This window comes from Desmodus rotundus, chromosome 10 (genome assembly GCF_022682495.2).
Source record: "Desmodus rotundus isolate HL8 chromosome 10, HLdesRot8A.1, whole genome shotgun sequence".
In the NCBI taxonomy this organism is placed as follows: Eukaryota; Metazoa; Chordata; class Mammalia; order Chiroptera; family Phyllostomidae; genus Desmodus; species Desmodus rotundus.
Genome location: NC_071396.1, coordinates 11,044,416 through 11,067,175, shown reverse-complemented (window position 1 = coordinate 11,067,175; position 22,760 = coordinate 11,044,416). Strand labels below are relative to the sequence as shown.

Genomic DNA, 22,760 nt, shown 5'->3' with positions numbered 1-22,760 from the left:
TCTGAACTGCATGTTCTACCCACAGTCCATACCTAGAGCAAACCATTTCTTGCCTGCCCGGGATTCCCCAGTGGTTGGCCAATTTCTCATACCCATCAAGCTCTGTCTCACTTTTTCCTCATATCCAAGGTTGGTCTGGGGGAAGGCGCTAGAGCCAGTGTTAATTTGCCTCTCTCATGAGGTCCTCCTGCCTGAGAAAGTGAGTTTTCTAAACTCCAGAACTCTCCCCAGCCCTCCCAGGGCATTTCCACTGTCAGACTGACTTACCACCAGCCATATATTGTTGAAATGAACTTTCTTATTTTACCTTGGTTTTGTGTTGCTTTTCTCCTTGCTCGCATCTTGATTTATTTTTGTCGAATCAATGGGTATATATGTTGCCATATTTTTTTTCTGAATAAAATCGTGAAGCACTGGGCTGTAAAAAATATTTTTCAAATATAAAAGATGATTTCACAGCTATGACTGTAGGTACTCAAAACTGCACATGTAGTCCCCAACCTCTCAACAGGCTCAGTGTAATGTCCCGCTCACCTTCGACTGTGTCTCACACATAACAGAATTTCTAGACCCTTCACTGGGCCAGCGACGCTTCTCCGGGCAGTCTCTGGGCGGCCCCACTTCCTCTCTGAAGCAATGTTTCCTTCCTCCCTTGTGAGTTCATGTCAATACAATTCTGATTTGCCTTACTGAAGATGGTGATCAGCTTTAAGATCATCTCCTCAGGGAAAATCATTAGAAAGAATTCAGGTGGCTTGGTTGGTCAGACTGTCGTCCCCATACACCAAGGTTGTGGGTTCAATCCCCACCCAGGTCAGGGCACGTACAATAAACAACTAATGAATGCATCAATAAGTGGGCCAAGAAATCGATGTTCTCTCTCTCCCTCTCCCTCTCTGTCTCTGTCTCAAACTAATTAAAAGAAAAGAAAAAAAAGAACTTAGGGAAGTCCGCTGAACAGGTAGCCTGGGCTGAACTCATGTCCCCAGAATTCACTAAGTATGATACTGAAAGGCCACATTCATACACGAGCAGCACGTCTCAGACAAGACAGAAAAGAACAAAAGGGGATGGGCTTTGAAATACAAAAAAGAGGGCCGCTTTCTGATTAGGGAGGGAAATCTAACAAGACCCTCAAGTCTCCGAGCAAAGGTGACACATGACGGGGAAGTAAGCTCCTACTAAAGCCTTTAAGCCAAGGTGCCAGCCCAGAATCAGCGTAAGATATTGTAGAAATAGCTTCAACTGGCAGTGAACAAGCTTCAGGAAAATCAAGCAAGACAGACTGAAATAAGCCAGGGGCAAAAGTAGTTCTTACTAGAACAGAAGTGATAGAAATCTCTGCATCAGAAGCGAAGCAGACAGCTACAGAATCCGTGAAGGACGGTCTCCCTAGGGAGGAGACTCAGGGTGCAGGAAGAGCTCCTGTTAGCACCCAGATGGTCCCAGAAATGGCCACAGAAGGGTTCTTCACTGCAGCCGAGAACTGAAGGGTGGCACTTTGGGGCCCACATTCAAGAGAAGAGAACAGATGCTAAGGGAGAATCCCACTGCGTTAAAACGTATCGCTGAATCAAATCCATTCCGGATCGGCAATGGAGTAGAAGTCGCAGAATTTCTCGGGGAAAGAGGCCAAAGAGTAAACATTTTAGGCTTACAGGGCCGAAGGCAAAACTCAAAACTACTACACATATATTCATATAACAAAAAACATTTCCACAAATGTTTTATGGAAGAAATTCAACATATGATCATAATTGAGTACAACTTTTAAAAATACAGGCCTATTAATGAGAAAAACAATGCTCTTGAGGGGGATAATGTCACTTAATTGGGATTCAAAGTCAGTATTACCCGTGATCAAATTCCTTTGTAAAAACCGCTCAGCTGTGGACCATCACAGAAACAGGTGGGAGGCCAGATCTGACCCTGGCCCATCACCTGCCAGAGCCCCTACTACAGAGTCTATTGTACTCCCAACATCTGCTTCACCTTCAGAATGGCTCGTATTTCATGCCATCACCATTACCATCAAACATCCAATAAACCTGAGAAAAGGGCCTTAACTTCATTCTTAATCCAAAAAGAGTGGCTTAAGAATTTTACACCAGAGCCAAGTTCCATGTTAAGTATGAAGATAAACATTTTCAAACATGCAAAATTCAGGAAAGACATCACCCTCAAGGTGTTTTGGTAAAAAGTATGTGATAAATCCAAAAAGCATGCCAGTAAAGAAAATAATAGTAAAGGCATTAAGCGTACTTACATATATAATTAAGTCAAAACAACTATGGATTAAGAAGAAAATAAACATGAAAATTACTCCTCAATTAGAGCTATTCAACGATGACAATATCACATATTCAAACCTGGATGCAGCTCTAGCAGTTCTTAGAACTCAGACATTAAAATTTAGAAGAGTATTAAATGCACTGAGTATTTTAAAGACTGAAAAAAACAAGTTGTTCAAGAAAGGAGCTAGAAAATGAACAAGCTCGAAGGAGGAGAGATTAACATAACAAAAACAAGCAATAATCTTGATCAATAAAAATAACAGCTGATGAAGGGAAAAAAGGAACAGTACTCAAAATATTCTCCCTCCCACCAATGAAATAAAAGACCCCAGGCCCCAAGAGCTTTACAAGCGAGTGCTATCGAACATGCCGGGAACAGAGAATCCTCACACACCCTCTTTCAGCAACAAAGACACAAAGCTACTGCACTCATTTCTTGAAACTAAATCAGCAATGATTCCCAAATCAGAGAAGGACGAACACTTGCACCAAAAAAATGTACAGACAATAACACTTATGAACATAAATGCAAATACACTAAATATTAGCAAAGCAAATCCAACAGTGAGTGTTGATGTATGTATATGAGGATGGTATCGATACATGGATGGAGTTTGAATGCAGGTACAACACCTGTGAATGTTATTCATGTAGTCCTATAGATTAACTTATTGGAAGTTATATCTTCTGCATTAAATCACATATATACTCATCGACATGTGTTATGTGTACATATGTTGGTATGCATATGTTACACGATAAATGGTGGCAAAGTTTTTCAAAGAGTTCATTAGTCACTTATGATTGGGGACACCCCCCCCCCAAATTCTCAATCTGGAAGAGAGCTCACCTGGCCGGATAAAGAGGCAACTTGACTTGGGGCGGTGAACATAAATACACAGGTGATGTATAATAGAATTTTATATCTGAAACCTATATAATTTTATTAGCCAATGTCACCCCAATAAAGTCAATTAAAAAAAGAAAAAGAGCTTCTTCGCACTAAGAAGGGAAGCCCAGGGCAGGGCCTTTGTCCGAGTGGAGCCTGGCGTCCGGTGGGTGCTCCACGAATTCCCGCTGCAGGGTTACTGCGGGCAGGGTTCCAAGGCACCCCGGCCCACGCTGGTGAACGACAAGGCCCTGCCCGTCACTTGCAAGTCCCACTTCCACTTGGTCCCCGGGGCCAACACCAGGGCCTGTCCCTCCACGGCCCTCTCCCCCCAGGGCTTGGCAGACTGACACGCAGGGCAGGTGTCAAGGAGGGTCCCTGCTGCCCTTACCCGCAGAGCTGTGTGGTGCCCGACGACAACCTCAGCCTTTCTTGCGGCCCAGTGTTGAAGGTCCAGCCTGCACGCGCTTGAGAGGTCTAGGGGTAGACGACCCAGAGGGACAGTGGAAGGGTGACCAGGAGGGACAGCGGGCCAGCAACCCCTACTGGCCCTAACAGCCTCACCGACCCCAGTTACCCCGCATACGGCCAGCAACGACCGAAGCCCGTGCTGCCGCAGGGGTGGCCGGGAAGGCGTGGGGTGGAGTGGGGGTGGGGTCCCACGGCCAGCGCAAAGGATGCTGGGGAGGGAGGGGCGGGGCGAGGGTGGAGCCTGAAATCGAAGCTGTGGCGGGCGTATCCTTCAATGTTCCCATCGTAGCAACACCACAGCCCCCAAGGGCGTGGTGACAATGACCGTGCTTTGGCAGGGGTGGGGGGCGCGCAATGTGGCCCAGAAGCGTGCGCTAAAGGCAGATCGGATATTTAGCCCAAGTTAAAGGCCCCAGACTAACCTGTCTACTGCCTGCGTGCAAACCCAGGTGTGGCCCAAAAAGCAGAACACGGGCCGTTGCACAACAGTTGATTCTGGGAGCCGGTGAACGGAGTGACTTAATGTTTAAAAGTTTCACACCTGTGGTCATAAACTTACCACTTAAGAGCCTCAGTTATTAGTAAAAAAAATATGTATGGAAACGTAAGAAAATGGGTCTAAGAGATACAGGAAATCTGGGAAATAATTTAATATATAGAAGTGTGTGCGTGTGAAAACACCTCTTTTCTCTTTAACTGTCTTACAAAATTTAATCAGTGAACGTCCCGTTTTTCACTCACTCAGCCAGGTACTAAGCACTGTGTGCCAGGCACTGAGCTGGGCACGCCAGATACAGGGCCCCTTCCTTACATTTCTCTGTGGGGGCCACAGAAGAGAAACAATGTAGACATGTTGGGGGCTCTTATACCTAAGACTGTTTAATTCTAAAAGAACAAACTTCCCATTTCTAATAGTAAGGAGTTTTGACGTGTAATCACCCATCGCATCGCAGTAAAATTTGAGTATGAATTTGAGTCTGTGGGAAGCTGTTTGTTAAGAAGGTTTGAGGATTAAGGGTGAGGAAAGAACACTTTAAAAGGGATTATTATTTTGGGAGTAATGTTACCTGAGGCAACAATAATCTCTATTTCATAAAATTAGCCAAAAGTTGAGTCATAACTCAATAAAATATCAGTCAACAAAACTGTCTAAAACCAAGTAGGACAAGGAGGCCATCGTGTCCTCCCAGCTTCTTTGTCTCAGCAAACAGCACCTGCCCCGTGGCATCTTCCTTGGGCCTCCCACTCCCTGGCCTGCTACTCCAACTCAGCATATTACCCAGTCCTGTGGATTCTTCTCGTAAACTATGTTTAGCCTGTCACCTTGCTCCACTGCTACTGTTTCAGCAGGAGGCAAAGCAATGGTCTGCAAACCTGGGTACAGTACCTGGGAGGAGGCACAGACCTTTCAGGGGCGGGGGGACAAGTCCCGTACTTTCGCCTGCAGCATCTCAGTAACCGTCTTGGCTGCGAGCACTTTCACCTCAGAACTAATTTGCCATAAGGCTATTTCACCATACTTCTCCTCCAAGGCTTTTGTTTGTGATGTTCTATTTTTTTTTTATTAATCGATCCATATTTGCGTATTGTCACCTGTCCATCGATAGACGTTCCAAAGCTCTACGGGACGTGTTATTGCGTGCAGCACATGCAGTGTTACTGAGGGACCTGCGTACTGACGTGTGATCATTTTCTGGTGTAGCACGCGGCCTGGCTCGGGAAGTTTAATCACCGTATTTTCTTCCAAGCCCACAGATGCAATCATCACTCACTATTTGCAGAGCACCACGGGTACTCGTCACTGTCCAGATCACAACAAGGGTTACAATGTATATAACATAAAAGCCAGAGTGCTGCAAGAACTTGGTCAATGCAGAAATGAAATGAAACCAGACTGTCAACCAGCGTTTTACCCTGTATGGCAAAATGGCTTTACCACCGATTAGTTCTGCCATGACAATGTTTGTGGCCAAGGTGTTTACCCTGAAAATACTTACAGGAAAACACCTGGAACTGTGAAGGCAGTGATGGTGTTGCTCCACACTACCTGGAACACAGAAGACTGAATCCGTGTCTGTTACTCTTTTTATTCCTCTAGTTCTGTCCTCAAGATTTTTCATGGGTGCCCTCTGTTCAACTGTAAGTTTAGGTTATCATTCCACAGGCTCCTCTGATTTTTTTTTTTTTTGAGAGAGAGGAAGAGAGAGGGATAGAAAGAAAAAGAGACATCGATTTGTTGTTCCACTTATTAATGCATTCACCGGTTGATTCTTGTATGTGCCCTGATCGGAAATCGAACCTGCAACCTTAGCTCTAACCAACTGAGCTACCTGTCCAGGGCAAATTTGCATTTTCATTTTACTTTCCTCCCAAAGGAAATAATCTTCAAATCATGCACTTAAAAGTTAAAAGTATTGCTCTGCTCCTTTACACGCTTACTTCTGGCTCATTTGCCACTTTAAAAGAAAGTCTTCTAAAATTCAGTTATTTTAGGTTATCTAAAAATCCACATTGCTAAAAAGCTGATGGGCACCTATAAACCTCCTTTTAACGGACTAATCTATTCTTGGTTAATCCTAATTTGAATTTCAAAGAAATGTGAATGGTGACTGGTGTTTGATTTTTACAAAAATATTAATTGCTTATGTCCAAGTGTGGAATAAAGTTCAGTGACAGGTTGGGCTCTCTCAAGCATTCGCCCTCACTATGCTCAGGGGCCTGGTTCACCGCCCTGCCAGTGAGTGCTTCAGCGCCAAGGGGACTTCATTCTATCGACCCGAGTGTAGCCCCCCCGAGGCAAAAAAATATCACTCAAAAACATTACTCCTTTTCTACTTTAAGGAAACTACTAGATATTTTCATTCTGTAGCAAAAAGTGAACTTTTGGAAATTTGTCGACTTTTTTGGGGGCAAGCTTATTAGGCTGCTGGATTTCTTGAATATGTAGAAAAGACTTAAATTTTATAAAGCAACTTCATAGAGAAGAAAATGCAAATAATAGCACTTTCAAATGTTAAACTGTGTAAATGGGCAAAAAGAACATTGTTCACAGGGCATTATTCGACTTTTTAGCAACATGTTACATAAAGGTTCTCATGGCAGCCTATGAGCACAGTTCTGATGCTACATCTACTCGGGTTTGTAGTCAGCAGGAAAGGGGTTCTCACTCACGTTGCAGGCTCTCCTCGGCCCAAACTCGTTCCAAGTTTGTTTTGAAGACGTGGACTTGGACGTCTAAGGCATGCTGATTCAGGTGCGTGTGACCTGGGGTGGGGGCCACCATGAGACTGAGCCAGGATCCGAGAGCACCTCAGTGAGCTGGAACAACAGACCAGGCCTCCTGCGATCCACCTGCACGGGAGTGCATGGATGTGAAATATATTGGGGTCGGAAAAGCTAACTTTGCCAAAACATAAGTGGTTAGAAGTGTTAACGGTGGTAATCATGGAAAATTTTAATGTTTGTAGTCGACTGTGAATTCATCGACTTAATAATACAGTTTGCCTGACCATAGAGCTAGTTCTCGAGTGTCCCGAGGAAGTGGGAATAGATACATTCTTTGATGCACATAACTACAGCTTACACGTGGGAACTGCAGGGAGGCAGATTGGATTATATATGAAAGTAATTTTTCGGATCAGTCAAGCTAACCAGGAATCCCACGCCTTGAAAAGTAGTGATATCTCAGTTTTGTATCCACCTTATAATACACCCTAATTATCTACCTAAAGTAGTGTCTCCAACTTGAAAGGTTATTTATTGGGTGGTACAAATAAGAATATTTGTGGAAATATCTAGAAAATGACTCCCAAAGCTGAATCGTATTTCCTGGTAAACCTAAATATTTAAGGACAAAAATCACATCTATTTCCTCTGTATCTCCTGCAGTACCAGCAACTGTAGGCACTCCATAAATATGTATTGAGTATGTTTAATTTAAGACAAAGGCCAGGATAACAGTATTTAGATTATTGAACTGTCACAAAAGGAACAATGGCTTTCATGCAGACTGAAAAGATATAGATGAATGGAATTGATTGTGTTTGCAAACAGAAACCAAACTCATTCATTATTGCTACTTGTTTTAAGTTTGATGTTTACCGAAGACAATGAACATGAAGCCATTTTAGTATGGCAGTACATTCTGACAATTTTCTCCTTTCTATGTTATAACTGAAACACTTTAGTTCTATATACTATAATTTACTGCGAAACTGTAATGCAGAATAGTGATTCATGAATTTGTGTTCTCAAAGAAGAAATCCATTCAAAATGACAGAGGAAAATTATAGCAATTAACATAACCATCCAAAGCAATACTTTCTAAGCATATCACATGGTTAGCATAGTCAGTAGAAATACGCAATAATTTGGATTCAGAAAGACGTCAACCTTAATCAAGAACCTTAAATTCCTAAATGTAAGTCAAGTTATAAAAATCAGTATCCATGCCCTAGCTGGTGTGGCTCAGTGGACTGAGTGCCGGCCTGGGAACCAAAGGGTAGCTGGTTCGATTCCCAGTCAGGGCACATGCCTGGGTTGCTGGCCAGGTCCTCAGTAGGGGGCACATGAAACACAACCACACACTGATGTTTCTCTCCCTCTCCCTTCCTTCTCCTCTGAAAATAAATAAATAAAATCTGTTTTTAAAAACTCAATATCCATCTAGTGAGACACCTAACGACTTCTCCAAGCCAGCTATGGAAATGAGAGGCTGAACCATATTAAACACCCATATTATCCAAATAGTTTTCTCAGACTCTTGTCTGGTAAGGTGTTGGTAAGAGAGATCACCCTCACAGAATTCACCCAAGTCCAGGAGGTCCCCAAAGTTTGAATTAGTGTCCCCCTGTGTAAAGGTATCATCTCTCTCGAGTCACTAGACAGACTGTCCTCTGAGTTACATTCACGGACAGTTCCCAGACTGACCTGCTCAACCGTGAACCTTACAGACTTGGAGACGACGTCAGGGGAAGCATTTTGGTGAACTGAACCCTGGGGGTCGTCCGAGGGTCGTCTAGGTACACGACAGGCCTGATCTCTGTTTCACCAGTTTTGCAGCTTCTGCAATGTTTTCACACCGGATTAAACATTTAGGGCTCACATTCATCTAGATTCGTGGTTTTCTCCACACAATTAATTCATTTACCCAATTTAGTCCCGTTGGGAGTATCAATCTTTCTTGGCAGTACACAAATAGGAAGCATATTTGAAGGCAGAAGAATCGAAAAAAGGAATAGAGTTTGAAAAAGACCCTTTTCCCAGACTCACGGCACTGACTTTGCCTTGGAGAGTTGCTGATTTAGAGGTTTCTGTTCTCTTTTCTGTGTTCTTCGTTCCACCTAAATGACCAGTCGGACACCCACTGGAAAGAGGTAGGCAGGAATCTACGTGACTTGAATTTGTCAAAAAACCCTACACGAGTCTATTTCCAATTAGAGGTTTCCTCTCCACCTGATGCATTTATGCTGCTTAATTGTCTGTTCTTTGAACCGGAGTTGCTTATTTGCATCAAATTGCTTAGAATAACAGATTAACCTTCTTGCTTTTGACAACTTTCACAGCCCAAGTCCCTAACTTACTGTGAATGCTTCCTTTGACTCTCTTAACCCGTGAATAGATCAGAAGTGGATTTTCAAAGGACACATATGATTACACTTGAATTATGCATTCGCTTATTTGATTACAATCCTCCCTGGCAGCTAAGTGGGTTTGATTATAGGTGGAGGCATGTGTGCGTGGAGCAGGCTGTAAAAAATAAAGGCCTGTGGTCTTGGGGTCCAGGCTGCTGCCTCAGGAAATCAGCTGTGAGGACCCAGGATACCACGTGGGAGGATATAGAAAAGGTAGAAGAATCTGGAAGGCCAACTTCACTTAATCCAAAGGACTTGGAACCTGCCCTAGTCAACAGAGCCATCTACTGCCTTGCATACCTGTCAGCGTTCTAAGAACTTTCCCCTGCAGGGCCCCAGGCCCCTACAGTGGTCACCTGCTCGGCAACACACCCCTTAACTGCCTTTTTCCCTCCCTGGTCTCACTTTCCCCACTCCCTCATTGGCGTCTAATCCTTATCTTAGTTTATTTTACTAAGCCAGATTGGGAGTCCTTCCCAATTTGTTTTGGGTGCCAAAACTTAAAAAAAAAAAAAAAAAGTAAAATAAAACATAAAATCTTGCTAACATGTTGACTTTTTCTTCCACTGAGAGAATGGTGTCTTTTTTTTTTTTTTAAACACTGTGTTCCCATCTCCTGGTGTTGCAGTTGCTGATGGAGGAGTTGTACTCGGGCGGTGTAGAGAGGGATTTGAACCCTAACTTGGAGGTGTAGAGGTGGATTTGGCCTTTGAGAGGGAAGGATAGTTCGTAGCATTAGTCCAACCAGGGCGGGGGGGGGCGGGGCGGGGAGCGGGGGAAGGCCCCTATCTTTTCAGGGCCCTTGAACACTGGGATTTTGTTGTGTATTGTAACGAAACAGGGGCTGTGTATCTGGCTTGACTGTCCGGCAGACCAGTGCTTTCCAATCAGAAGCACCGGGGAAGCTACAGATTCCTGGGCCCCAACTTTGATTTATAGAATTCGTCTCTCTGGGAGTGTGTGAGTGAGTGGGTGTGTAAGCCCCTCAGGGGATCCAGGTGCACAGTTCAGTTGGGGAGGGGGGCGCTGCACAGAATTTAGCATAATTCTTCCATCTCTCGCCCTTAGGCGGAAAGGGATCACAAAAGTCAGCGGTGGGGGCGGGGAGAGACAGAAGGTGTGGAAGCGGAGGCTTGGTGCGTGCGGTCAGTGAGACAGCCGAATTTAACAGCTACATGACAGTGTGAAAGTCCGCTTCCAGGATTCCTGAGATGGCCGTCATTAGTCCTCTCTACTGCAGCTTGTAATTTAAATGGTCAGGGCACAAGCCTCTTTGATGAGAAAGTGTTATCCCTGGATGTCTCTTATGTACGTAAATGTAACCTTTAGGTGAGAAAGGAGGGGAGAGACAATATACGAGTAATTAGTGACTCAAACGCAGACCAGTAGCACCTCGTGGAGTGTTGGCATGTAATTACAAGGCTGAGATTCTCATAATTTGATATTTAGGCAAAGAAATAAGGAGAACACCTGCAACTCATTCTGCAAGGTTAAATGGGACTCTCTTTAGTCCACGCTCAATACAGCATTAAACAGCAGATACTAACCCAACCCCCTAAATGTTTGGAAATAGTAAATCTAGAAAGCAGGCACCAAAAAAAATAATAATCACTTCTCACTTGTCTATTTCACAAATTTATTAAAAATGAGATTTGACAACCCTTCATCAAAATTTAAAGAACGTATTAAATTTTCTAACGCCATAAAACACACTCGCAACCATATCTCCGCCTGGCCAATTTCTGTCAATCCCTCCACACACAACAATGTCCAGACAAAGTGCCGCAGCGAGAGCAGTGGGTTCTGAAGTCTTACTCCTGCCCCTCTGTGAGTCCCATCACTCCGTAAGAGCCACCACACACTGCAGTGCCCGGGACACGATTAATAAATGGAGGAGTGAATGAGTGAATGAACCCATGCATGCTGCCCAGACCCCCAAATTGGTCTTGCCAATCGAGCGGTCAACTATTTACTGAACACAGCCTACGCCAGGGGTGTCAAAGGTTAACGAAGGTGGACGTTAGTCAAAGTGGCGAAAACAGATTTATTCCTCCACTAGGACAGTAGAGAAAGAGCTGAGCTCCATTCTGCAGAGGGACTGGGAGTTTTCAAGGGAGAAGGCGGGAGAGAGAGAGAGAGAGAGAGAGAGAGAGAGAGAGAGAGAGAGAGAGAGAGAGAGAGAGAGAGAGGAGGCTTAAGTCAAAGGAGAGGTGAATAATTACAGAGGGTAGATCAGCATAAATGTTGTGGGCCAGCTGGCAATCATCGAAGTGAGGATTCTAGCCTCTCACAGACAGGGGAGACAGAGGCCCTATCCCGATGGCTCTGGGGGCCCTGAGAAAGACAGTCCTGAGTTGAAAGAGGTACACACACCCCTTGAAGGGACAGAGAAGGACTCCCAATTGGAGGCCCTTTTTAGGAAGTACTCTATCACTTCATGACAGGGAGGCCAGGGGCGTATTGTCAGGCATTGGCTAGAAGAAACACTGAACTCCTTGCCAGCCCTGAGCTTTCCCAGACCGGAGCTCAGAAAGGCTGGTTTGTCCCAGCGACACTTACTTCAGGCTGCGGGAAACCACACCGAGGGTCTAGGGCAGGAGTTTGGATGGAGTCACGCGCCGGGAGTTCTTTGCAGTTCTAGAGGGACAGGAAAACAAGTGACGATGAGGAAGACCAGTTAGCTGTCTTTACGACTGAGAAGACATGGGGAGACCAAAAGATTAACATGGAATAGAATATTATGCACACAGGAGGATTTTTTTTACGAAGTGCAATGCAGAGTAAGTTGTCATGGATGTTGTCGTGGAACACAGAGGAATCTCTTATGGGTTAGTAATTAGGGAATGCTAGGAAATCAACGGGAAATCAATCAGAGAATCTGTCAGCAGAGACGGGAATACACTGGAAGTTAGTCTGAATTCTGGCTATTCTGCAGCCCGGAAAGAGACAGGAAAAGTAGACAAGAATAGAGATTCTTATGTAAGGGAAGAAAAAACAAGTTCCCTTTCTCCCTGCTAAGTTCTCAGCAGAGGCTCCTGTAACCCAAGATGAATTAACAAGAGAGAAACAAACAGAAGTTTATTAACACATGCACCTCATGTAGGCATGAGAGAGACCCCAGGAAAAAGGAGTAACTCTCAAAGACACGGCTTAGAATTCAGGCTTCGGCACCAGCTTCAGCTAAATCGAAGACAGAAGGGGTGTGGGGTGGGGGAGGCCAGGAAAAGTAAACATGACTAAGGCCTGTTGTTCCTCAATCAGTGCCTTCTTTATTTCTAAGAGGTTCTTGTGATTTAGTCATCTTTCTTTTTCTGATACAGAGAGGGAGGTACCCTCACAAATCAAGATTTCCTTTATAATTGCCAATTTCTCTTACAACCGGGTAACTTCTACTCAGTTTTCAGAGCTATTCGTATGCCTGCTGTTTCTCCAAAGAAACAGCCCAAAATATCCCTTATGCCCAAAAGGCATATTTTGGGGCGGCATGTTTTGCCTCCCTTCCTTCCTTGTCTTTGCAGCTGCCCAAAGGAGGTTTCACCGTCCAGAAGCGGAGCTGCTAGGTGACTTCCTGTCTCACTGAGCCAGTCTCTTAATCCTGAGAAGAGGCCAGTTAAACAGTTGTGTCTCATTTCAGCAAGGGGTGTGGCCAGTGGGCTCTCACCTAGCTTAAACCCCTGGCTTGATGTGAGTGATGGGGTGTAGCGGGAGAAGCATTTCCGTGGAAACAAAAGAAAAACAGAAGTTAGTGATCAAGGCAGACTGTAGAGGCTTCTGGGTCCAGAGGGCAACCAGGGGAGAATAATTCTGGATATTGGTCTCAAAGCACCTTTTGCAGCTAGAATGTCTCCCCTGAGGTCATCAGGTGCTCCAGTGAACTTTCCGAGTGGCTCACACAACAGGTCCAGAGGTCGCCCAGGCCTGGCCTGTTGTGGTAATTTCTCTGAAGTTTGTATCAAGCCATCCAGAGCTCTGGGGAAAGGGCAGTTTTTATTCAAAGTGATTCCAAGTCAGAAAGGTGGGAGAAATTGGAAATACTAGTTTGGAGAGCTGTAGCTAGATACGTGTGGAAACTAGAAAAATACAGGATCCAGTCTGTTTTACAGCTAGACAAAAAAACCTCAGAAAAAATAAACAGGACTAGACTTGGCTATCCATAGGACCTGCTGTAGCTTTCTACCGAAACAATTTTTCTCTCTGAAGTCACTCCTATTTCTTCTACCAGCGATAATCACAGTCAGCCTAATTTGTTTGCAAAATAAGTCTAGTCTCATTACACTTGGCCTGATTATTTACAGAAGTGAAGCAGGAACAGTGATTAAACATATGGGCTCTCTTTAAGTCTGCTTTGCTGGGACTTTTAATAAGGAACATCATACCGGAATTTCAAAAGCCTCTCCAGGCTCGGAAGCCAAGCCAAGGACTTGCCATCAAACATTGCCCGCGATCCCTACAGATTTGGGCGCATGCCTCTCCTTTCGAGGTCTCCAAAATACTCTACCATACCTGGCCCTGCCAGGAAGTGACTTGCCTTGCTCAGCTTTGAGGCTAAGAACCCTGGAAGCCAGGTACCAGGCTGGTTTTTCAAAGGCATCTGTACTAGCTTCGTGAAGTCAGCCTTAGATCCTTAAAACTATCTGTGTCGTGTCCGATTCTGGGCACGTCAGCTTCTAGTGTGGCCTTCCAGGCAAAGCGCTGGTGCTGTACCCAATTTTTCTGATTGTGCCTTGTTACAAGAACAGATTCTTATTGAACGTATGCAAATAACTGCATTTCCATGAAAATAGGAACACCCAATAAGAGTTTCTGAATTCTGGAGGGACCACAAAGGGAGAAAATGATAAATGTTTCAATTCTGTGCAAAGGTATAATTTGCCAATTTGCTGTAAGTTTGAGATAGCTTACAAGAAAAAAAGAAAATGTGTTCCTTAAATCTGAAAAAAAAAACCCACCTCAAAACATTAAAGAATCAGCAATGTTTTGAACAAAGTCATAATTATAATCATCCTCCTTAGCTCATTTAGTCCAGTGTCATTAATTCAGTATTTTTTTTTCCTAATCCATCAGTTTTTTTCGTTGGAGTTCTGGAAATTTTGACCCAGTTCACTGGTATGATTTCTAAAGCTATCAGAAACCTGTACTTGTGAGAAACATTTTGGGCAGGCTGACATTGTCACAGTGTTCGAGAACATGACCTTGAATTTTACCAGAACGGCCCTTTGTCATGCGGAGTGAGCAATTAGGACCTATCTTAGGGCATGGGGTATTTTTTAACCTATTGTTTTGTTTCTTAGCTTTTGCAGCCTCTGCTGAAATGGAAAAAGAATAGGAAAAAGTCCGATTTTACTCTTCTGTCAAAGGTCTCGACTGTCCATAGTAGATCTTCCTCATGAATTATAATAAAGGAGGAAATCTCTACATCCAGGCTATTCCAACCAGCTCTGCCCGCCATTCCCGTATGTGCCCAGAGCTCCACAGCCATCGGTGAGGACAGTGTGGCTTGGTCTCGTTGGGGCATGTGCCTGCTGAAGAGGCGTGTAGCCTCTATTACAAAGCTTCCGGCCCTGGCCGGTGTGTTGTCCTGTAAACCAAAAGGTCACAGGGTCAATCCTCTGTCATGGCACATGCCTGGGTTGCAGGTTCAGTCCCTGGTCAGGGCACATACGAGAGGCAACCAACCCATATTTCTCTCTCACATCAATATTTCTCTCTTTCTCTCCTCTCTCTCTCTCCCTGAAATCAATAAGCATGTCCTTGGATGAGGATAAACAAATTTTAAAAAAGCTGTTTTTCAAGCTGCGTGGCTGTGTATCCTGCTTCTAAGCAGGCAAACATGACCCTTCAGCTTTGAGCTGTTTTCCCTCCCTGAGCAGCATCTCGGGGCCAAGTCAGTAAACAAGTCTCTCCAACCTGAGGCGTGGGTTATGCAGGGGCAAGGTCACGTCCGCTTCTGTAGAGCTACAGAGCAGTTGCTCCAGGAAATGCGGATCGGATCCCCACTGTTCCTAGACCCCAGAGGCTGGTGTCCAAAGCGTTCATCAAGGACTGTAGCCATCAGCTGGTCCAGCACATACACACACTCACACCCCAGGCACAGCCAGCCTGACATGCCCCGAGGCAGGACTGGTACCAGCATCGACACCTTGTGGCCCAGGACCACCAGCACTGCCTCCCCACCACCTACCCTGGTCCAGGCCTCTATCTGGTGCTGCCCTTGGAGATTCTCAGGGCGTTTGGGAAACCTACCTACGCTATACCATCATTCATTCATTTGCTCTCCAACTTGACTGCAAGATGGAATCCTCTGGGAAGTTTCAGAAAATCCTCGTGCCTCCCCCACCTCCAGAGCTCCTGATCTCATTGGTCTGGGGTGCAACCTGGGCATCAGGAGCTTCGAAAGGCCCCCCCCCATGTGATTCCAATGTGCAGCAGAGTTGAGGGCAGCTGGTATAGCCTGTCACTGGTCAGTGCTGAAGAGAATAAAGTCACCCCAAGTGAGGGCTCTAGTGGGGCACTCCCTCTGCCAGGGCTCCCATGGAACACACAATTCTTCCTGAGGTCTGTCCTGCCCTCAGCTCAGATGAAGGCAACATGGGGCCTCCTGGCAGCCTGCACTCCTGGGAGGCTGGGCCTTGCATCCCCCTGCCGCGGCTGAGAAAGTAATAACGGTACTAATTATAATTGTGATTGTTTCTAAAAGAAAAGGATGTTCTCCCGAGAGGGTGCCAGCTCCGTACAAATGCCAGCAGCTTAGACAACAAACTGCGAATTTTATCTCCATTCTTGAAAACTGCATAGCGCTTGCAAAATCGGAAGTGATTTCGCAAGAATCACATACATTTAATTATTGGAGATTAACTCTACCTGTTTTGCTCATTACTTTTAAGGGGAGAAAAGTAGGAAGAACACATATTAAGGAGAAATGTGTTATTATAATTCAGTAGCTGAAAGGGCCTTCTATTGGTAGAGAGAATATTTGAAATAAGACCGATACAAGTATAAATTCTGGGCTCATCCCTAAAAAAAAAAAAAAAAGTCAGAAAAAAATCTGCACTCCAAAACGACTTACTTTGTGTCCCTCCAAGGACTACCCTACATTGCATTTTTCCTCAAAAAACATACATATTGAAAGACCTGTTACACATCCACACACAGGCACGGCAGAGGAAAGGGGGGGTGGGTAACATTTAAGTGTATGGAAGGCAGGCACAGCGCCCTGGAGGGAGCGTGGGGTTTTGGAGTCCTGCAGAACTGGCTTTGGATTCTGCCTGTTCTTGGACAACTTCCCGAAACTCTGAATCTCCTCTTCCTATAAAATAGGAACATTCTCCCCTTCTTTACAGCACCGTGCATGGCCGAGGGGAGGGGGAAGCACTAAAACGGAGGAACATCTGTGCTGCTAGTCAAATCTTGGTTCCTTCTCTTCTCTTCCCTTAAATTCATCCCAATGAAAACAGCACTACCCATTGCCCCTCTTGGGGAACTGTCTACATTAACGTAACTTCACTATTCCATTCCCTTCGTGAACACAGTTTTACTATTCCAAGGATACTCTTGCCCAAGCAGATGACCTGGTTGTTCACTATAGGAACTTCCCCAATAACTCATCAGCTCTTCAACAGGAAGCATCAGCAGATAGTCGATGGCCTACAGTTTTCCTGCTTCAAAAATCTCTGCCTTATAGTCAGTAATACTGCAATATGTACATGTATGGTGCCAGGTGGATCCTGGAAAGGTTGGAGCGAACACTTTGTAACCACTATGCTGCACACCTGAAGCCAATACAAAATAACATGGAATGTAAATGGTAACTGAAAAAGAAAAAAAAAAAAGCTTCCCCTTGCTGTTTCTGCCCATCTGAAACCACGAGAGACCATATACAACTGACAATGACCAGACTGCACACAAGAGTAAAACCCTGACCCCAAATTGGCAGCAGCCAGCCCAGGAAATTAACTCTTTATCAACAGTAAGCAGCCCAGGGAGCCAACCTGATATCCACAAGCCGAAGGACTTACAGGAAGTGAGCCTACCGTCTCCATCAGTCAGTCCAGCAAGGCAGACAAGTGGTTCTAGAGATTTAGTCGTCCTGGTGTAGAGGCGGAGACACCGCTACAAATGTGTCTCACAAAAGGCTAACTTCTACTCAGAGCCTTTCCTTTGTCTGCTGTTGCTTCAGAATACCGAGCTCGAGGTAGTCCTTGTGCCAAAGAGGCATATTTTGGGGTGACAGGTTCTGTTCCCCTTCAGCTTGAAGGAAGGGAGAGGGCTGGCCAGGTGGACATCCTGGAGGAGAGTTCAGGCAGAGGGAACAGCTAAAGCTCCTGAGAGCAGAAATCATCCCACGTATCAGCCCTCACAAAGCAGACACTAGGGTTGCAAGTGAGCCCAAAGGCTGCTTTTAACTCTACCTCAAAAGAGATTCGTCTGTTTCCATATCTCCCTTGTATGTGTGATTCCGTTTCCAATCAGAAATGCAACGCTGTAACTCAGTGCGCAGAAGAGGGAGTTAATAAATTATGCCTGACATTTCCAGGCAGAAGGTTCTTTACAAGGATTAAACTTCATGGTGCTTAGGAAACTAAATTATTTTATAGAGTTTGCAGCAAGAAAATGCCGCAAATAAGGCCAAAGTTTTAATGGCAAAACCCCCCCACAAGGTATTGCAATGTCTTTGCATCTATAAGCCCTTTCAACATACAAAAAAAAAAAATAAGATCAGATTTCAGTCTTTAAAACACAATAAAAGATTGTTGCTGGTTGTTAAAAATGTCTTTGCTTTGGTAGTTTTTATTTTATTAAATGAATAAAAAGGAAATCATAGTCAAACTATAATTGGGCAAGAACACCCACACCAGGTACATGCAAGGTAATAAATAAGACCAGTTCTGCCCTTGGGCAACTCACAGCTGAGAGAGGAGGAGGGGGAGAGACGGGAGAGAGAGGGGGAGAGAGAGAAGCATACAGATAAATAATTGCAATGTAAGTGGTAGGCAGTAACAGAGGGTCCTTCGTCAGGGTGTCGATGGAGCTCACAGAGGACGGGGCGTTTGAACGATGACAACAGCAGACACAGAGCCCACCGTGTGCCGGGTGCTGCTCTGGGCGCTTCAGAGCCAGTCACTCGCTTTCTCTGAACCGCACTGCCTGACGGATATCGTTATGATTGCCTTTGTAGATGAGGACATGGGTGCACAGAGAGGTTGAGGAACTTGCCTGAGGCTAACACAGCAGAAGGGACCGAAGGCTGCTGCCCCCTTTGGAAAAAAATGCCCCCTTTGTGTTTTTTTCAGGGCCGTGTTTGGGGAAGGACTTGTGCAGATCTCTGTAAACTGTCTTGAATTTTGAGGGTTCTCCTCAAAGCTCATGCTTCCTGAAACTTCTCCCGTCTTGTTTTCAATGGGTGATGGGCCATCATTTATTCATAACCCATCCACAGCTGCCTTTATGGGTCAGACAAGGAACTACTACCACAGTAATCCCCCTTTTCATGGACTTAGAACGGAAGGCTCACAGCCCCTTCCTTTCCCGGGATTTCTGCCCTCTTGCTGGACCTGCCAGAGTCTCTGCGCTAGTTATGAACCCTTCCTCAGATCATTTTCCTAACTCCCCCCGGAAGCCAGGCCAGCTTGCGCAGAAAGCTAGCTTCTCTCTGCAGCAGGTCCAGCATTTTTAGTAAAAGGTAGTTCCCTTCGCAGGAGTGAGCAGGTGCCTTGAGACTAACACAGACTTGTCTGGGTGCACAGCCTCCTCACCTGCTCACGGATGGTGTCACTTAGGTGCTGTGTGGTGGCCCAGCCAGGCAGCAGGGGGTGACCCTTAATTTGACTCGATATGCACATTTAATAGTCATTTTATACTAATGTTTATAAGTGCATGCACACAGGGCAACTTACTGGTCACCCAGTAATCCTTGATAAAGTCTCGAAAATAAACTGAGCACCGTGAGAGTCACTGTTACCAGTTACTGCATTTGCAAATCTCCTTGGCACTTCAGTTTTTACTGAATGTTGTTATATTGAAGTCTGAAGTCCTCCAAACACCGAATATAATTTTTAAAGATGATAGTAAACAAATGTTCTAAAGAGGGAAGCTAAGGAAGGCAGTAGAATTGAAAGTTTATTCTAGGTAGGATTTCAGTGGTCCAGATGAGTTAAGGAAAGGGATTTTAAGTGAAAATGTACTAGATCTACAGTCGACTGTAGTTCGTAGTTCGGTCTCTGACCGCAGTAGTTTTCATGGTTCCGAGGAAAATGTTGGGCCTAGCTCCAGAGTTTGTCTAAAGATTCCCCGGTAAATGACCTGGAGGAAGACTCTGGGTGCCACTTGGCCAGCGATGGGGTGACTTTGAAGCTGTTTTCAGGGATGGTGGTCATGCCGTGGGCAGCCGTGGGGTTTTCTGTGAGTCATGAGCCCTTCCTGGGTCCAGGCTTTCGTACTGTGAAATGAGGCGTCTGTGAATCTGGGACAAGAGGCTAGGAAGGATGGAGCCATCTGTGGGTGGGAAAAGGGACTTACCGGTAAGATGCAAGATTCAGCACCAGACAGCAGGAGTGGGGTGCGTGTGCCCGGGGCCTAGTCCCCACCAGGACATCTGCTCTTGCCCATCCCAGTCAGAGGCGGTGGGGGGAGAGTTGGTGAAAAGGGAGAGGATGGGAGAGAAGCGGGATGAGGACGGACAGCGAGCGAGAAGATGAGTGAGTGAGTGGATGGGTGAATGAACGATGCAAGCAGCTCAGTCCTGGCTGAAGGCAAAGGGTCACACACACTCACCACGCCTGATGGCGGGTGTGACCTGGGCTGAGTCCCTAAACTCCCCTGCTTTTCACAGGCTTCTAGTCACTTCTCTGGAGGAGCGTGGAGCCACGCGGCCTCGGCTCTGCAACTCCTTGGAGGCTACAGAAAATATCCCCATCTGAAGAGGCCTGGTTGGGTGTTCGGCACCGCAGCGTTCTCCTGGGGACTGGTCGTGCCTGTTCCTCCTGAGGCCTTTTCGATGATGATTGTAATTCCAAACCTATGCGTTTGAATGCTAGCACTTCAGACAGAGGGAACTTAAAACGGATTCCACTCCGCACTTCAACTTTTATGGGTGAGGAGAACACAGACCGCATTTCAGGGCCGCCTCCTTGGGCTGAAGCTCAGCGCACCCGAGGACTTCATAAACTCGACCATTGAGTGATAAGGACACGCTTTGCAGGGAATTTCCGGTGCAGGGCGGTCTACAGCCGTCTGTGCTATTTCCTGCTGCTTCTGTATTGGATCTCCCCAAGTTGACCTTCCATGGAAGTATCAAGGAGAGAGGATGATGAGTTTCTTCCCGATGTTACACCAGACCCGTTCATACACGCTACCCTGCTCATCAATATGTAATGCACGCACAATGCACGTGTGTGCAACAAGCACACGTGTACACAGCGCATGCACACATCCAGCCATGCATATGCACATCCATCTACATGTGTGCACCCACACACATACACACCAGTGCACACACACACGTGTGCACATGGGCACACCTCCAGGCCCTCATGTGCAAGTGCTCATGTCCTCCAAGTTCAGGTTTCTGCACCAGCAGGGGCTGGCCCAGTGCCCACAGGCTGCTGGACTGACAAGGCCGTGAGCGATTCACCAAACACGCTGATTGTTATTTTAAATCTGTACCAACAGCTCTTTGAGAAAAAGAATCCATCCAGATTCTTCTTGGTACCTCCACCAAGGACTAAAAAAATTATAGGCTCTGAAGAAAAGTCAGCATCGCAAGAAAATGCAAAAGTCCCCAAATACTTCTCTCCACCCTGTGACAGTACCTCTGGGGGGTTTAGTCACGTGTTTCATCTGGACATCAGGTTCCTTCCAAGGGAACGACAGGCACTTGTCCCTCCACGCCAGGGAGATACAAACTAAGAGCGATATTAATAAAAACAATCAACCCACATTACATCCACCCCCTCCCTGCAAAGTGATGCTTTTAAAACTTAGGTCTGGTCATGTCACAGATCTTTCCTAAACCTCTAGTCACTCACAGTCAAAGCCAAAGTCCAAAGAATGGCCTTCAGGGCCCTTTGTGATCTGGCCTCCATGACTTCTCTGCCAGCACTCCCCACCTCGGCTCCTTCCTGTTCTTGAACCTTCTAAGCAAGGTCCCACCCCAGGACCTTTGCAGCTGCTGCTGCCTCTGCCTAGGGCACCTTTCCCCGAACCAGGCACACAGCTCAGGCCCCTCTCTGCCTTCCCTCTCTGCCCAAGTGGAACCATCCTCTGTCATGAGAACCACCCCAACTTCCTGCTGTCTGTGCCTCCCCCTGCTTTGTTTCTCTTCCTGGTCCTTACTGCCACTTGCACTGTGACACCTTCGTTTGTCTCTTTGTCTCCTCTCCCTAGACCATCAGTGTCCCCAGGCCCCAGAACAGGGCCCAGCATGTACGATTGAGCGCGGAATGCCCAGTAAGTCTGGGTTGAGAGAACCAATGAATTTCTTAAACACTTACTGGGTGCCAGCCAGTTTTCTAAGTGCTTCATACACTTTACCTACTTTAGTGCTTACTTCGTGGTGTGAGCCTGAGTATTCTTCCCTTTCTACAGATGAAGAAACTGAGGGTCAGAGAGTTCAAGTAACACGTCCAAGGTGACACCAAGAAATAAAGACCATTATGTATTCACTCGCCGATTCCCCCCCCAAGTCCCCCATATATTTTAATAACAACAATGATTCTTCGATGCATGGGGTCCTCGCTGAGTGCTGGGCACAGGGCGAAATGCTTCACATGCATGCTTCACCTGCTCCTCACCTGACACAGGCCCGTAGACTATGTCACCTCCGGTCAGTTTCAGCACGTCTAGAGCTTTCCTGTCTTTGCTCGGCATGTTGAAAGTGAAGATAGCTAGAAAATATTTGACTGTTCAACTTATTTCTTTTACTTCAAAAAAGCTGTCATGCATTGTGAAGAATTTTAAAAATGAATAGGACACAGTTCCTGGCCTCCACGAGCTCACGGTCTGTGGAAAAGATAAAACCACAAGTGAAGCTGAACCGAAGCAGACTTGGAGACAAGCACCATAATAAAGATCTAAATTTTATGCATATTACTGTAAACCTGTTTCTCGAGAGGGGTAATATGGCTGATAGTTATTTAAATGTATCTGGGTTCTCTCTCTCTCTCTCTCTCACTCATTCACACACACACACACACACACACACACACACAGAAATAAAAACAGTGATAGATTGATACCAAACATAATTTAGTCTGTAACGATCCAAAAGACACTAAGGAAACCTTGTAGCTCCTTGGGACTGCTGATTGCACTAATATTCTGGAAGGGCAACGCTGACCTGAATTTGTGACGACCCCGAGATATGCCCCAGAAGACAGCGTGTGTGCGTGTGTTTAAATAGTGATGGAAGCATCCCCTGCACAGTGAAGAAAACAATTGCAGCTACCGAAACTCTCAGATAGCTCCGAATTTGGAAAA

At 45.7% G+C, this 22,760-nt stretch overlaps 1 protein-coding gene across 1 annotated transcript in view; it reads right to left on the bottom strand.

Moving 5' to 3' along the window:
* Positions 1 to 22,151, bottom strand: part of DNAH14 (dynein axonemal heavy chain 14) — a 182,140-nt gene extending 159,989 nt beyond the window's left edge. The window contains exon 1 of the mRNA XM_053913105.1: positions 22,076 to 22,151. Coding sequence (XP_053769080.1) covers positions 22,076 to 22,151 — 76 coding nt within the window. The remainder of the gene's footprint in view (positions 1 to 22,075) is intronic.
* Between the last annotated feature and the right edge of the window lie 609 nt (positions 22,152 to 22,760).